This window comes from Pristiophorus japonicus, chromosome 3 (assembly GCF_044704955.1).
Source record: "Pristiophorus japonicus isolate sPriJap1 chromosome 3, sPriJap1.hap1, whole genome shotgun sequence".
NCBI lineage: Eukaryota > Metazoa > Chordata > Chondrichthyes > Pristiophoridae > Pristiophorus > Pristiophorus japonicus.
In genome coordinates this window covers 276,384,940-276,398,669 of record NC_091979.1, presented here as the reverse complement: position 1 = coordinate 276,398,669, position 13,730 = coordinate 276,384,940, and the positions used below count along the sequence as shown (strand labels likewise).

Here is a 13,730-nt window from a genome sequence, read left to right as displayed (position 1 = left end):
CCCAAGGGTCACCTGCACACACCAGGCAAGCAAGTATAAAAGGCAGTCCACCATGGTGCTTCCTCACTCTGGAGTTACATTAAAGAGACCAAGGTCACAACAGATTGAGCTTACAGTATACAGTCTTGTGGAGTTATTCTGAACATAACAATTGGCGACGAGTAACAGACCACGAACTTTCACGCGGTTATGGCTGCCATTGGTATTCTTGAGAGATTTATTGAGGGTGATGATTGGGAAGCCTTCATTGAGCGTCTTGACCAGTACTTCGTGGCCAATGAGCTGGATACGGAAGAGACCGCGGTCAAGCGCAGGGCGATTCTCCTCACCGTTTGTGGGTCCACGATATATGGCCTCATCAAAAATCTGCTAGCACCGACGAAACCAATGGAGAAGACATATGCAGAGTTGTGCACGCTGGTTCGGGAACACCTCAAGCCGAAGGAGAGCAACTTAATGGCCAGCTATCGCTTTTATACGCACCATCGCTCCGAGGGCCAGGATGTGGCGAGCTATGTCGCCGACCTAAGACGCCTTGCGGGACCGTGCGTATTTGTTGGATTTTTGGGGAAAATGTTGCGGGACTTTTTCGTGCTTGGAATCGGCCACGAGATCATTCTTCGCAAACTGCTGCCTGCCGAATCTCTAGATCTGAGCAAGGTCATCACGATAGCCCAGGCTTTCATGTCCATGAACGATAACAGTAAACAGATATCTTCTCAGCATCGAAGCTCATCGGCAAGTACTGTGCATAAAATAATGCCTTCAGCAGGCAGAACTGTACATGGCAGGGTCTACACGCCTGCAGAGGCCAGACCTAGGATGACTCAAAGTCCGCTGTGGGGCGTGAATGTGAATCCATTAACACCATGTTGGCGCTGTGGGGGTAATCATCAGGCCCATCAATGTCGATTCAAGCACCATGTGTGCAAAGACTGCGGAACAATAGGGCACCTCCAGCAAATGTGCAGACGTGCTGCGACTCACCACGTGGCAGAGTTGGCAGAAGATGACCGATCCGGCGTGGATCTCGCTGAACGAGTAAGATAGGCAACTCAACCCGAGGCTGAAGAGGAAGTTTATGGGTACACACCTTCACCACCAAAAGCCCTCCGATAATGTTGAAAGTCAAATTAAAAGGCATTCCAGTTTCCATGGGATTGGACATGGGGGCGAGTCAGCCAATTTTGAGCCAGAAGGCCAAAACTATGCCCGATTCACACAAAGCTGCACACTTACGCCAAAGAGCTCATACCAGTCATTGGCAGTGCGGCAGTGAAGGTATCGTACGATGAAACTGTGCATGATTTATCACTATGGATTGTACCAGGCAATGGCCCAACGCTGTTCGGCAGAAGCTGGCTAGGAAAGATCCGATGGAACTGGGACGACATCAAAGCACTGTCTTCGGTGAATGACGATTCGTGCACCCAAGTACTAAACAAATTCCCTTCTTTATTTGAACCAGGCATCGGCAACCTCACAGGCGCCAAATGCAGATCCATCTAGTCCCTGATGCACGACCAGTTCATCACAAGGCCCGAACGGTTCCATATATGATGCGAGAGAAAGTCAAGATCGAGCTGGACAGACTTCAACGAGAGGGGATCATGTCGGCAGTCGAGTTCAACAAGTGGGACAGTCAGAATCTGCAGGGACTACAAGGTAACGATCAACCGAGTCTCATTACAGGACCGGTATCCACTACCCAAAGTGGATGACCTGTTCGCAACGCTAGCAGGGAGGAAATCGTTCACCAAGCTGGATCTAATCTCTGCTTATATGACACAGGAGCTGGCTGAACCTTCGAAAAAATTGACGTGCATCAACACGCACAAAGGACTGTTCATATACCACAGATGCCCTTTTGGGATTCGCTCAGCTGCGGCTATCTTCCAGAGAAACATGGAGAGTCTGCTGAAATTGGTTCCGTGCACTGTTGTGCTTCAAGACGACACCCTGATCACGGGTCGCAACACCACCGAACACTTGCACAACCTGGAAGAGGTTCTAAAGCGACTGGACAGAGTGGGACTCAGGCTGAAACACTTCAAGTGTGTTTTCCTGGCGCCAGAGGTCGAATTTCTGGGGAGAAAGATTGTGGCGGACGGCATCAGACCCACGGACTCCAAGACAGGGGCCATCAAGAATGCACCCAGACCACAGAATGAGACGGAGCTGCGTTCGTTCCTGGGATTCCTTAACTATTTTGGTAACTTTCTACCGGGGTTGAGCACTTTGCTGGAACCCTTACATTTATTGCTACGCAAGGGTGATGACTGGGTTTGGGGTAAGTCTCAAGAGACAGCCTTTAGTAAGGCCAGAAACCTGCTATGTTCTAACAAGTTACTTGTATTGTATGACGTATAAACATTTAGTACTAGCTTGCGATGCATCTTCGTACAGGGTCGGTTGTGTGTTACAGCAAGCCAATGTGTCAGGCAAACTGCAACCGGTTACATATGCGTCCAGAAGTTTATCTAAGGCTGAAAGAGCCTACAGTATGGTTGAGAAAGAAGCATTAGCATGCATATATGGGATTAAAAAAAATGCACCAATACCTATTTGGACTCCGGTTCGAGCTCAAAACCGACCACAAACCGTTCATTTCGCTGTTCTCAGAAAGCAAAGGTATTAACATCAATGCTTCGTCCCGCATCCAAAGATGGGCACTAACGTTATCTGTGTATAACTATGTAATCCGCCACAGACCAGGCACTGAGAACTGTGCTGATGCCTCAGTCGGCTACCATTGCCCACCACCGGGATGGAAATGGCTGCAACCCGCAGACTTGTTTCTGGTAATGGATGCTTTTGAGAGTGAGGGGTCACCCGTCACGGCTCGCCAGATCAGGACCTGGACTAGGCAGGACCCTGTGCTATCACTAGTAAAAAGCTGCGTACTTAATGGGAGCTGGTCGGCGGTTCCCGGGGAAATGCAAGACAAAATTAAGCCATTTTACCGACGCAAGGATGAAATGTCCATCCATTCGGATTGTCTCCTTGCGTAGTTTTGCCAAAAAAAGGCAGGGAAACGTTTATACGTGACCTACACATTACCCACCCAGGCATAGTCATGATGAAGGCTATCGCCAGGTCGCACGTTTGGTGGCCCGGCATTGACTCGAAATTGGAATCGTGCGTACACCTATGTAACACTTGGTCACAGTTGAGCAATGCACCAAGGGAGGCCCCACTGAGTCTGTGGTCATGGCCCTCCAGACCGTGGTCCAGGGTCCGCGTAGATTTTGCTGGCCCCTTTCTAGGAAAGATGTTCCTAGTAGCAGTGAATGCTTACTCTAAATGAATTGAATGTATAATAATGTCATCATGTACGTCCTCTGCCACCAATGAAAGCCTCCGGGCCATGTTCGCCACCCATGGTTTGTCCGACGTCCTTGTTAGTGACAATGGACCATGTTTCACCATCTCGGAATTCAACAAGTTCATGACCCGCAATGGCATCAAGCATGTCAGGTCTGCACCGTTTAAGCCCGCATCCAATGGTCAAGCGGAACAGGCAGTCCAAACTATTAAGCAGAGCTTGAAACACATCACGGACGGTTCCCTGCAGACCCGGTTATCTCGGATTCTGCTCAGCTACCGTACGCGATCCCACTCGCTTACTGGTGTCCCCCCTGCAGAATTGTTAATGAAGAGAGCACTCAAAACCAGACTCTCCTTAGTCCACCCGGATCTCAATGATCATGTAGAAACCCGACGTCACCGACATAACGTGTATCACGATCACGCGGCTGTATCACGTGACACTGAGGTTAATGACCCTGTGTTTGTTCTTAATTATGATCATGGTCCAAAATGGATTGCTGGCACTGTGTTAGCCAAGGAGGGAAATAGAGTGTTTGTTGTCAAACTTTTGAATGGACAAACGTGCAGAAAGCATTTGGATCAGACCAAACTGCGATTCACTGACAACCAAGAACAGTTTGAAGAGGATATTACCATCATTGATCCACCAACACACACCCAACCAGCAATCGACCTCGCGGTTAACCACGAGGATGAACCCACCATACCCGACAGTCCGATCAGACTAGCTGCGCTGCAGTGCAGCAATGATCCAACCAACTCACCCATGCCAGGACTTCAACTCAGGCAATCAACCCGGAAACATAGAGCCCCGGATCGCCTCAACTTGTAAATAACTTGTATCGAAGACTTTGGGGGGAGAGTAATGTTATGTATGTAAACTTTACTAGTATGCAAGACTTGACACCAGGGGGCGCACCTGTGGGAGACCCAAGGGTCACCTGCACACCCCTGGCAAGCAGGTATAAAAGGCAGTCCACCATGCTGCTTCCTCACTCTGAAGTTACATTAAAGAGACCAAGATCACGACAGTTTGAGCTTACAGTATACAGTCTTGTGGAGTTATTCTGAACATAACACCGAGGGTGGTGAATCTTTGGAATTCTCTACCCCAGAGGGCTGTGGAAGCTCAGTCATTGAGTATATTCAAGGCAGTGATCGATGGATTTTTGGATATTAAGGGAATCGAGGGATACGGGGATAGTGCAGGAAGGTGGAGTTGAGGTAGAAGATTAGCCATGATCTTATTGAATGGCGGAGCAGGCTCGAGGGGCCAAATGGCCTGCTCCTATTTCTTACTCTTATATCACAGTTGTAATGTGGGAAAAGCAGCAGCCAATTTGCACACAAGCAAGCTCCCACAAACGGCAATGTGATAATGAGCAGATAATCTCTTTTTATTATGTTGATTTACAGATAAATATTGGCCAGGAAACCAGGGATAATTACCCTGCTCTTCTTCGAAATAGTGCCATGCGATCTTTTACATCCACCTCAGGGGGCAGTCGGGGCCTCGGTTTTGATGTCTTATCCGACAGTACTGCACGGGAGTGTCAGCCTAGATTTTTGTGCTCAAGTCCCTGGAGTGGGACTTGAACACACAACCTTCTGACTCAGAGGCAGGAGTGCTACCAACTGAACCACAGCTGACACTTTTTATAGGCCCACCTTAAATGTGTTTAAAATGTTTATTGAATCAATATTAAATATATCATTGAATATATTTAAACTAGAGATAGACAGATTTTTGAATGATAAGGAGTGAAGGGTTATGGGGAACGGGCAGGGAAGTGGAGCTGAGCCCAGGATCAGATTAGCCATTATTAAATGGCGGAGTAGGCTCGAGAGACCAATGGCTTACTCCTGCTCCTATTTCTTATGTTCTTAAGTGTAAATATTTGTTGTCACTGTAAATGTGTCTGTACCAGTATACGACCATTGTTCTATTTGCATAATTTCAAACTGCATTTGTAACTTTCAACCCGTTGATTTATTTTGTTTTTTATTTATATGTATTTGCAGCTGAAGCCTCCAGGAACCCCTTGCAGAGATTCTAGCAATTCTTGTGATCTGCCTGAGTTTTGCACTGGAGCAAATGCACAGTGTCCAGCCAATGTATATCTACATGATGGACAACCCTGTCATAAGAAGGATGGTTACTGTTACAATGGGATGTGTCAGACCCATGAGCAGCAGTGTATTACTCTCTGGGGACCAGGTAGATAATGATTACTTAAATCTAACTACAGTACAGCACAGAAAATCATATTGTCCATCCTGAATGAAGTGTATACAAGACAAGAAGTTAGAATTGCTATTGAGGATCTGAGACCATTACAGTGCTATATGTTAAGGCAAGTCAATTCATTATGCTCATAATTATTTTACTTCAACTCTCACCTTTAGTTTAATATATGGTACACCTTTAGTTTAATGTGTAATTGAAGTGTTATAAATAGCATTAATTATCATTAACCTGACCGAGAGAGGGAGCTAGCTGAACTAATTCCAAGATTCTACACATTAAGAAGTGTGCAAGGGTGGCACAGGTTATCCTAACCTTTAATTTTCCTTCATTCCCTACTTCTGTAAAAGCATGTCATCTTTAGTAGGCCAGAAAATTCCTATCGTGAAGAACCAAAGAAACAAAATCTATGTTCTACTATATGGTACAGCTTGAGTATACCTGGGTACATCCCATGAAGCTGCTTTGAGGGTATTGTCATAGCTGATACCATTTCTGGTCCAGGATCGGATGTTTGTCTGAAACATCTACCACAAAAATTAAACAATGCATGATCCTAAATTTTCCAATGCGTGACATGATTATTGGCCCTGAAATTCCAGTTGGAGGCTTTTTTCGGACGAACACCTCCAACCAGAGTATTTTTACGAATTTACCTGGTGGTCCCAGAGGAGCGTGGGATTCCGGTGGGGAGGCCTTCTCTTCCCGCGCTGCGAAGCGCGCTCCCGTCCTCGAGGTTCGGACGCAGAAGGTGCAGTCACGTGTGACTGCTCAACCAATCAGGTACAATATTCCACAGCATTCTCATTAATAGCAATGAGAACTCCGTATCTACGAATTCTCATTGCTATTAATGATCAAAAAAAACAATCACACTAAATACCATAATACAAAATAAAAAACACACCTCACAAAATTACAATTAATTGAAATTAAAGTTAATAAATGTATCAGAAAAAATATATTTTTTTCCGATTGTTTTAAAGTTTTGTAATTAGAGTTAAAAATAAATTTACCTTAGTGGGCAGGGTTTTTAACAATAAAATGTGTTATTTAATTTAATTATGTTTTTGTATGTTTTAAAACTCTTATGCCTGTAAAAGTAGGCTATGTGCTTGCTTCTATCAGGCGCAAGAGTTTTGAGGACATTTGCTGGGCAAGATATAGGTAAATACTACAATCTTGCCCTTGTGAATGTTCTCGCTCCTGAGATGCGTGCGTTCTGTCAGACTCCAGCTTGACAGGTCGAAAAAGCTGGTTTTCAGCGCATGCGCATTGTGCGCTGAAAACCGGCTTTTGCAATGCCTTCCTGGGTCCATACACACTCCGTACAGACCCGGGCAGGCTGGGATTTCCAGGCCATTATAGAAGACCGTTGAGTAAGTGGCTTATTTGATCGACTCCAATGGCTGCCTATCACTAACTTCTTCCTGTCACAGATGAGTAGAATTTCATCAGTCCTTAATGAAGCTGCTAAGTGGAGAGCTTTCAATAACGGAATGTTCTACCTTCATGGCTGATTGACAGCCTTGACAAGAACATAGGTTTTCATGAAGTGGCATTAGCTCCAGTTGTAAAAAAGTCTACAGCATATATTACCTTGGCATAAACTTGAAGTGAGTGAAGAATAGATGATTCATGACATAAAATGATTTACCTCTACATGCCCGTTATGACCATGTGTTACTTTAAATAGATTTGAGAAGCTAAGTCCTGCCCCCAATGTTGCTTAGTCAATTTTTATGTTTTACAAAATATTGTTTCTGGGTTCTTTTCTAAAGGTGAGGTGAACACTATTCTTCCATATCTCATCAGTTTGATTCTGTCACTGGCACAAAATGAGAAGAAGTTCCATTTCCTAGCATTTTTCTTATTCACCTTAAAACGTACTCATAAAACTGACTGAAATTGTTCTAACTCCTTTAGGTGCTAAACCTGCCCCTGGAATCTGCTTTGAAAGAGTAAACTCAGCAGGTGACCCGTATGGTAATTGTGGGAAGGACTCAACTGGTTTGTTTGCAAAATGTGAGATCAGGTACAGACAATCTCTTCTCAAGATACAATTAATTGACTTAAGACTCCTCTACCCCATATTCTGTACATCTGGAAACATACAAAAGTGCGGAAAACATTTAGTGAACTTTTACAAGCCTCCATTTAGCTTTTGTTTTTAATCACCTTTTACTGTTTGTTTCTCTCCTCCAATGATTATGATCTACTTCCCCATTTAACACAAGTCATTGCACATATTTATTGGGTGATTCTAATACATTTTGTCTCTTCCATGAATAGAAGAAGTCATCACTGTATTATGAGAATGTTGGATGTGTGCAGATTTAAAAGAGTAAACTACAAGCTAACTGACAGTTTTTATTTTTACTTTGCGTTGACATGTCTGTTCCACCTTATTTATTTTGTGACCCACATCAGCAAAGTATCAAACTCTATAATCTAGGGTGGACTGTTTGTCTCTCATATATCACTTCTCTGGTAACCTATGAACTTACTGGCCTATAGCAAATGCACGGCACATGCTGTGATCAGTCACAAACCAATTACACAAAGAGGCCTGAAACTGTTGTTGAACAGTGTTTAAGACCATGGGGTTCAATTTTCAAGCCATCTTGCTTATTTTCTCTGTAAATGGCATTTAATTTTCTACAGTCTTAATTCTCTGCAGTAACAATCAATTTTCCTGAATAATCAATTAAATATCCATCCACGATGTCTAGTTTTCCATCAATCTGAGTTTACTTTCCACTCATGATATCCAATTTTCCAATGGCCTAAATTGGCTCTCTATCCATAATGTCCAATTTCCTAGGAGCATAAAAGAGCTGTTTATCCATTTATTCGAGTTCCCAGAAAACTAGTATGAATGTCCAATGATAATGTCCCAGTTTCTGCAGAAGTTTAAATTGGTTATCTACATTGCACCCCAATTTCCCTAGCCGATTACATTGGATGCCCAAGAATATTATCAAATTTCTTTAGGGGCCTACATTAAATATCCAGTATGACTCATTTTCCCCCAGCAGTCCAGCTTGATGCTTTGCTCATGACACCCATTTTCTGACAATTTAAAGGGTGGAATTTCAACTTGGACGCGGATGAGGAAAGGGTTAAAAAGGCAAAAAATAAAGCGTGTTGGGAAGCCGGCTCCAACCCGCCGATGTGCGGCTTTTACTCAGGCGAGACAAGGGGCAGGCAGCCAACCCACTCCCAGGAGACTGTTTTGCATTTTAAATATGTTACTGAGGCTGGAAGCCTTGGATTTAACCTGCGTGGGATCGGACATCCTCCACCCCCCCAGGTAAAGGGATCGGCCCCCCACCCCGAGTCAGGGATCCCCGGGGTCGGTAATCGGACCTACTTGGTCCTGTGGCCTCTTCTCCAGTGCTCCCCGCCCAACTGGAAGCCATGCCTGGCAATCAGGCTGACCTGTCATGGACAAAAGACAGTCACATCTCCACAGCGTGCGGGGAAACCCAGGCTTCCTTTTGTCTTTTAGATACTTTGAATTTAAATATTGATAATCCAAAGGCCTAGAAATTGGATCATAGAAACATAGACATAGAAACATAGAAAATAGGTGCAGGAGTAGACCATTCGGCCCTTCGAGCCTGCACCACCATTCAATAAGATCATGGCTGATCATTCCCTCAGTATCCCTATTCTGTTTTCTCTTCATACCCCTTGATCCCCTTAGCCATAAGGGCCATATCTAACTCCCTCTTAAATATATCCAATGAACAGGCATCAACAACTCTCTGCAGCAGGGAATTCCACAGGTTAACAACTCTCCAAGTGAAGAAGTTTCTCCTCATCTCAGTTCGAAATGGCCTACTCCCTATCCTAAGACTGTGTCCCCTGGTTCTGGACTTCCCCAACATCGGGAACAATCTACCCGCATCTAACCTGTTCCGTCCCATCAGAATCTTGTATATTTCTATGAGATCCCCTCCCATCCTTCTAAACTCCAATGTATAAAGGCCCAGTTGATCCAGTCTCTCCTCATGTATCAGTCCTGCCATCCTGAGAATCAATCTGGTGAACCTTCGCTGCACTCCCTCAATAGCAAGAACGTCCTTCCTCAGATTAGGAGACCAAAACTGAACACAATATTCCAGGTGAGGTCTCACCAAGGCCCTGTACAACTGCAGTAAAACCTCCCTGCTCCTATACTCAAATCGCCTAGCTATGAAGGCCAACATACCATTTGCCGCCTTCACCGCTTGCTGTACCTGTATGCTAACTTTCATTGACTGATGAACCATGACACCCAGGTCTCGTTGCACCTCCCCTTTTCCTAATCTGCCATCATTCAGATAATATTCTGTCTTCGCGTTTTTGCCCTCAAAGTGGATAACCTCACATTTATCCACATTATACTGCATCTGCCATGCATTTGCCCATTCACCTAACCTGTCCAAGTCACCCTGCAGCCTCTTAGCATCCCCCTCACAGCTCTCACCGCCACCCAGTTTAGTGTCATCTACAAACTTGGAGATATTAAACTCAATTCCTTCATCTAAATCATTGATGTATATTGTAAATAGCTGGGGTACCAGCACTGAGCCCTACGGCACTCCACTAGTCACTGCCTGCCATTCTGAAAAGGACCCATTTATCCCGACTCTCTGCTTCCTGTCTGCCAACCAGTTTCCTATCCACATCAGTATATTACCCCCAATACCATGTCCTTTGATTTTGCACACCAATCTCTTGTGTGGGACCTTGTCAAAAGCCTTTTGAAAGTCCAAATACACCACATCCACTGGTTCTCCCTTGTCCACTCTACTAGTTACATCCTCAAAAAATTCCAGAAGATTTGTCAAGCATGATTTCCCCTTCATTAAGCCATGCTGACTTGGACCAATCCTATCACTGCTTTCCAAATGCGCTGCTATTTCATCCTTCATAATTGATTCCAACATTTTCCCCACCACTGATGTCAGGCTAACCGGTCTATAATTACCCGCATTCTCTCTCCTTCCCTTTTTAAAAAGTGGTGTTACATTAGCTACCCTCCAGTCCATAGGAACTGATCCAGAGTCGATAGACTGTTGGATAATGATCACTTATGCATCCACTATTTCTAGGGCCACTTCCTTAAGTACTCTAGGATGCAGACTATCAGGCCCCGGGGATTTATTGGCCTTCATCCCATCAATTTCCCCAACACAATTTCCCACCTAATAAGGATATTCTTCAGTTCCTCTTTCTCACTAGACCCTCAGTCCCCTAGTACTTCTGGAAGGTTATTTGTGTCTTCCTTCGTGAAGACAGAACCAAAGTATTTGTTCAGTTGGTCTGTCATTTCTTTGTTTCCCATTATAAATTTACCTGAATCCGACTGCAAGGGACCTACGTTTGTCTTCACTAATCTTTTTCTCTTCACATATCTATAGAAGCTTTTGCATTCAGTTTTTATGGTCCCGGCAAGCTTCTTCACGTACTCTATTTTCCCCCTCTTAATTAAACCCTTTGTCCTCCTCTGCTGAATTCTAAATTTCTCCCAGTCCTCAGTTTGCTTTTTCTAGCCAATTTATATGCCTCTTCCTTGGATTTAACACTATCCTTAATTTCCCTTGTTAGCCACAGTTGAGCCACCTTCCCCGTTTTATTTTTGCTCCAGTCAGAGATGTACAATTGCTGAAGTTCATCCATGTGATCTTTAAATGTTTGCCATTGCCTATCCACCATCAACCCTTTAAGAATCATTTGCCAGTCTATTGTAGCCAATTCATGCCTCAAACCATCGAAGTTACCTTTCCTTAAGTTCAGGACCCTAGTTTCCAAATTAACTGTGTCACTCTCCATCCTAAAAGAGAATTCTACCATGTTATGGTCACTCTTCCCCAAGAGGTCTCACATAACAAGATTGCTAATTAGTCCTTTCTCAATACAGCAAGGAACTATAGAACAGTTAGCCTAACATCTGTCGTAGGCCAAAGTGGGGCATAATCCAGGAGCAGAGCATGCTGCATGCACCTAAAGGGAACAGGGAAATGGCAGAGACATTGATCAAATATTTTGCATCAGTCTTCACAGTAGAAGACACGAAAAACATCCCAATAGTGGATAATCAAGGGGCTATAGGGAGGGAGGACATTAATACAATCACTATCACTAAAGAAGTAGTACTCGGTAAAATAATGGGACTAAAGGCAGACCAGTCCCCTGGACCTGATGGCTTGCATCGTAGAATCTTAAAGGAAGTGGCTGCAGAGATAGTGGATGCATTGGTTGTAATCTACCAAAATTCCCTGGATTCTGGGGAGGTCCCAGCGAATTGGTAAAACAAAAATATAATGCCCCTAATTAAAAAAGGTGGCAGACAGAAAGCAGGGAACTATAGACCAGTTAGCCTAACATCTGTCATAGGGAAAGTGCTGGATTCCATTATTAAGGAAGCAGTAGCGGGACATTTGGAAAAGCATAATTCAATCAAGCTAAGCCAGCATGTTTTTATGAAAGGGAAATCATGTTTAATAAATTTGCTGGAGTTCTTTGAGGATGGAACAAGCAGGGTGGATAAGGGGGAAACCAGTGGATGTGGTATATTTGGATTTCCAGAGGCATTCGATAAGGTGCCACATAAAAGTTTACTGCACAAGATAAAAGTTCACGGGGTTGGGGGTAATAGATTCACATGGATAGAGGATTGGCTAACTAACAGAAAATAAAGAGTTGGGATAAATGGGTCATTTTCCAGTTGGCAAACAGTGACTAGTGGGGTGCTGCAGGGATCGGTGCTGACGCCTCAAATATTTACAATCTATATTAATGACTTGGATGAAGGGACCGAGTGTAATGTAGCCAATTTTGCTGATGATACAAAGATAGGTGGGAAAGCAAATTGTGAGGAGGACACTACAAATCTGCAAAGGGATATAGATAGGCTAAGTGAATGGGCAAAAATTTGGCAGATGGAGTACAATGTGGGAAAATGTGAGGTTATGCACTTTGGCCGAAATAATAAAAAAGCAATTTATAATTTAAATGGAGAAAAATTGCAAAGTGCTGCAGTACAGAGGGACCTGGGGGTCCTTGTGCATGAAACACAAAAAGTTAGTATGCAGTTACAGCAAGTAATCAGGAAGGCAAATGAAATGTTGGCCTTTATTGCAAGGGGGAGTGAGTATAAAAGCAGAAAAGTCCTGCTACAACTTTACAGGGTATTGGTGAGACCACACCTGGAGTACTGCATGCAGTTTTGGTCTCCATATTTAAGGAAGACTATACTTGCATTGGAGGCTGTTCAGAGGAGATTCACTAGGTTGATTCCGGAGATGAGGGGGTTGACTTATGAAGATAGGTTGAGTAGGTTGAGCCTGTACTCATTGGAGTTCAGAAGAATGAGCGGTGATCTTATCAAAACATATAAGATAATGAGGGGGCTCAACAAGGTGGATGCAGAGAGGATGTTTCCACTCATAGGGGAAAATAAAACCAGGGGACATAGTCTCAGAATAAGGGGCCATCCATTTAAAACTGAGATGAGAAGAAATTTCTTCTGAGGGTTGTAAATTTGTGGAATTGTCTACCCCAGAGAGCTGTTGAGGCTGGGTCATTGAATATATTTAAGACGGAGATAAACAGATTTTTGAACGATAAGGAAGTAAAGAGTTATGGTGAGCGGGCAGGGAAGTAATGTATTGACGTGGATAGAGAACTGGTTGGCAGACAGGAAGCAGAGAATCGGGATAAATGGGTCCTTTTCAGAATGGCAGGCAGTGACTAGTGGGGTGCCACAGGGCTCAGTGCTGGGACCCTAGCTATTTACAATATACATCAATGATTTAGATGAAGGAATTGAGAGTAATATCTCCAAGTTTGCAGATGACACTAAGCTGGGTGGTGGTGTGAGATGTGAGGAGGATGCTAAGAGGCTGCAGGGTGACTTGGACAGGTTAGGTGAGTGGGCAAATGCATGGCAGATGCAGTATAATGTGGATAAATGTGAGGTTATCCATTTTTGTGGCAAAAACAGGAGGACAGAATATTATCTGAATGACGGCAGATTAGGAAAAGGGGAGGTGCAACGAGACCTGGGTGTCATGATACATCAGTCATTGAAGGTTGGAATGCAGGTGCAACAGGCAGTGAAAAAGGCAAATGGCATGTTGGCCTTCATAACTAGAGGATTTGA

General features: G+C 44.1%; 1 protein-coding gene across 3 annotated transcripts in view; it reads left to right on the top strand.

The window, feature by feature from the left end:
- LOC139260303 (disintegrin and metalloproteinase domain-containing protein 12) overlaps positions 1-13,730 on the top strand; it is a 482,943-nt gene that overhangs the window by 403,181 nt on the left and 66,032 nt on the right. For all 3 annotated transcript variants that reach the window (XM_070876752.1, XM_070876751.1, XM_070876750.1), the window contains exons 14-15: positions 5,353-5,548; positions 7,502-7,610. In XM_070876752.1, coding sequence (XP_070732853.1) covers positions 5,353-5,548; positions 7,502-7,610 — 305 coding nt within the window. The remainder of the gene's footprint in view (positions 1-5,352; positions 5,549-7,501; positions 7,611-13,730) is intronic.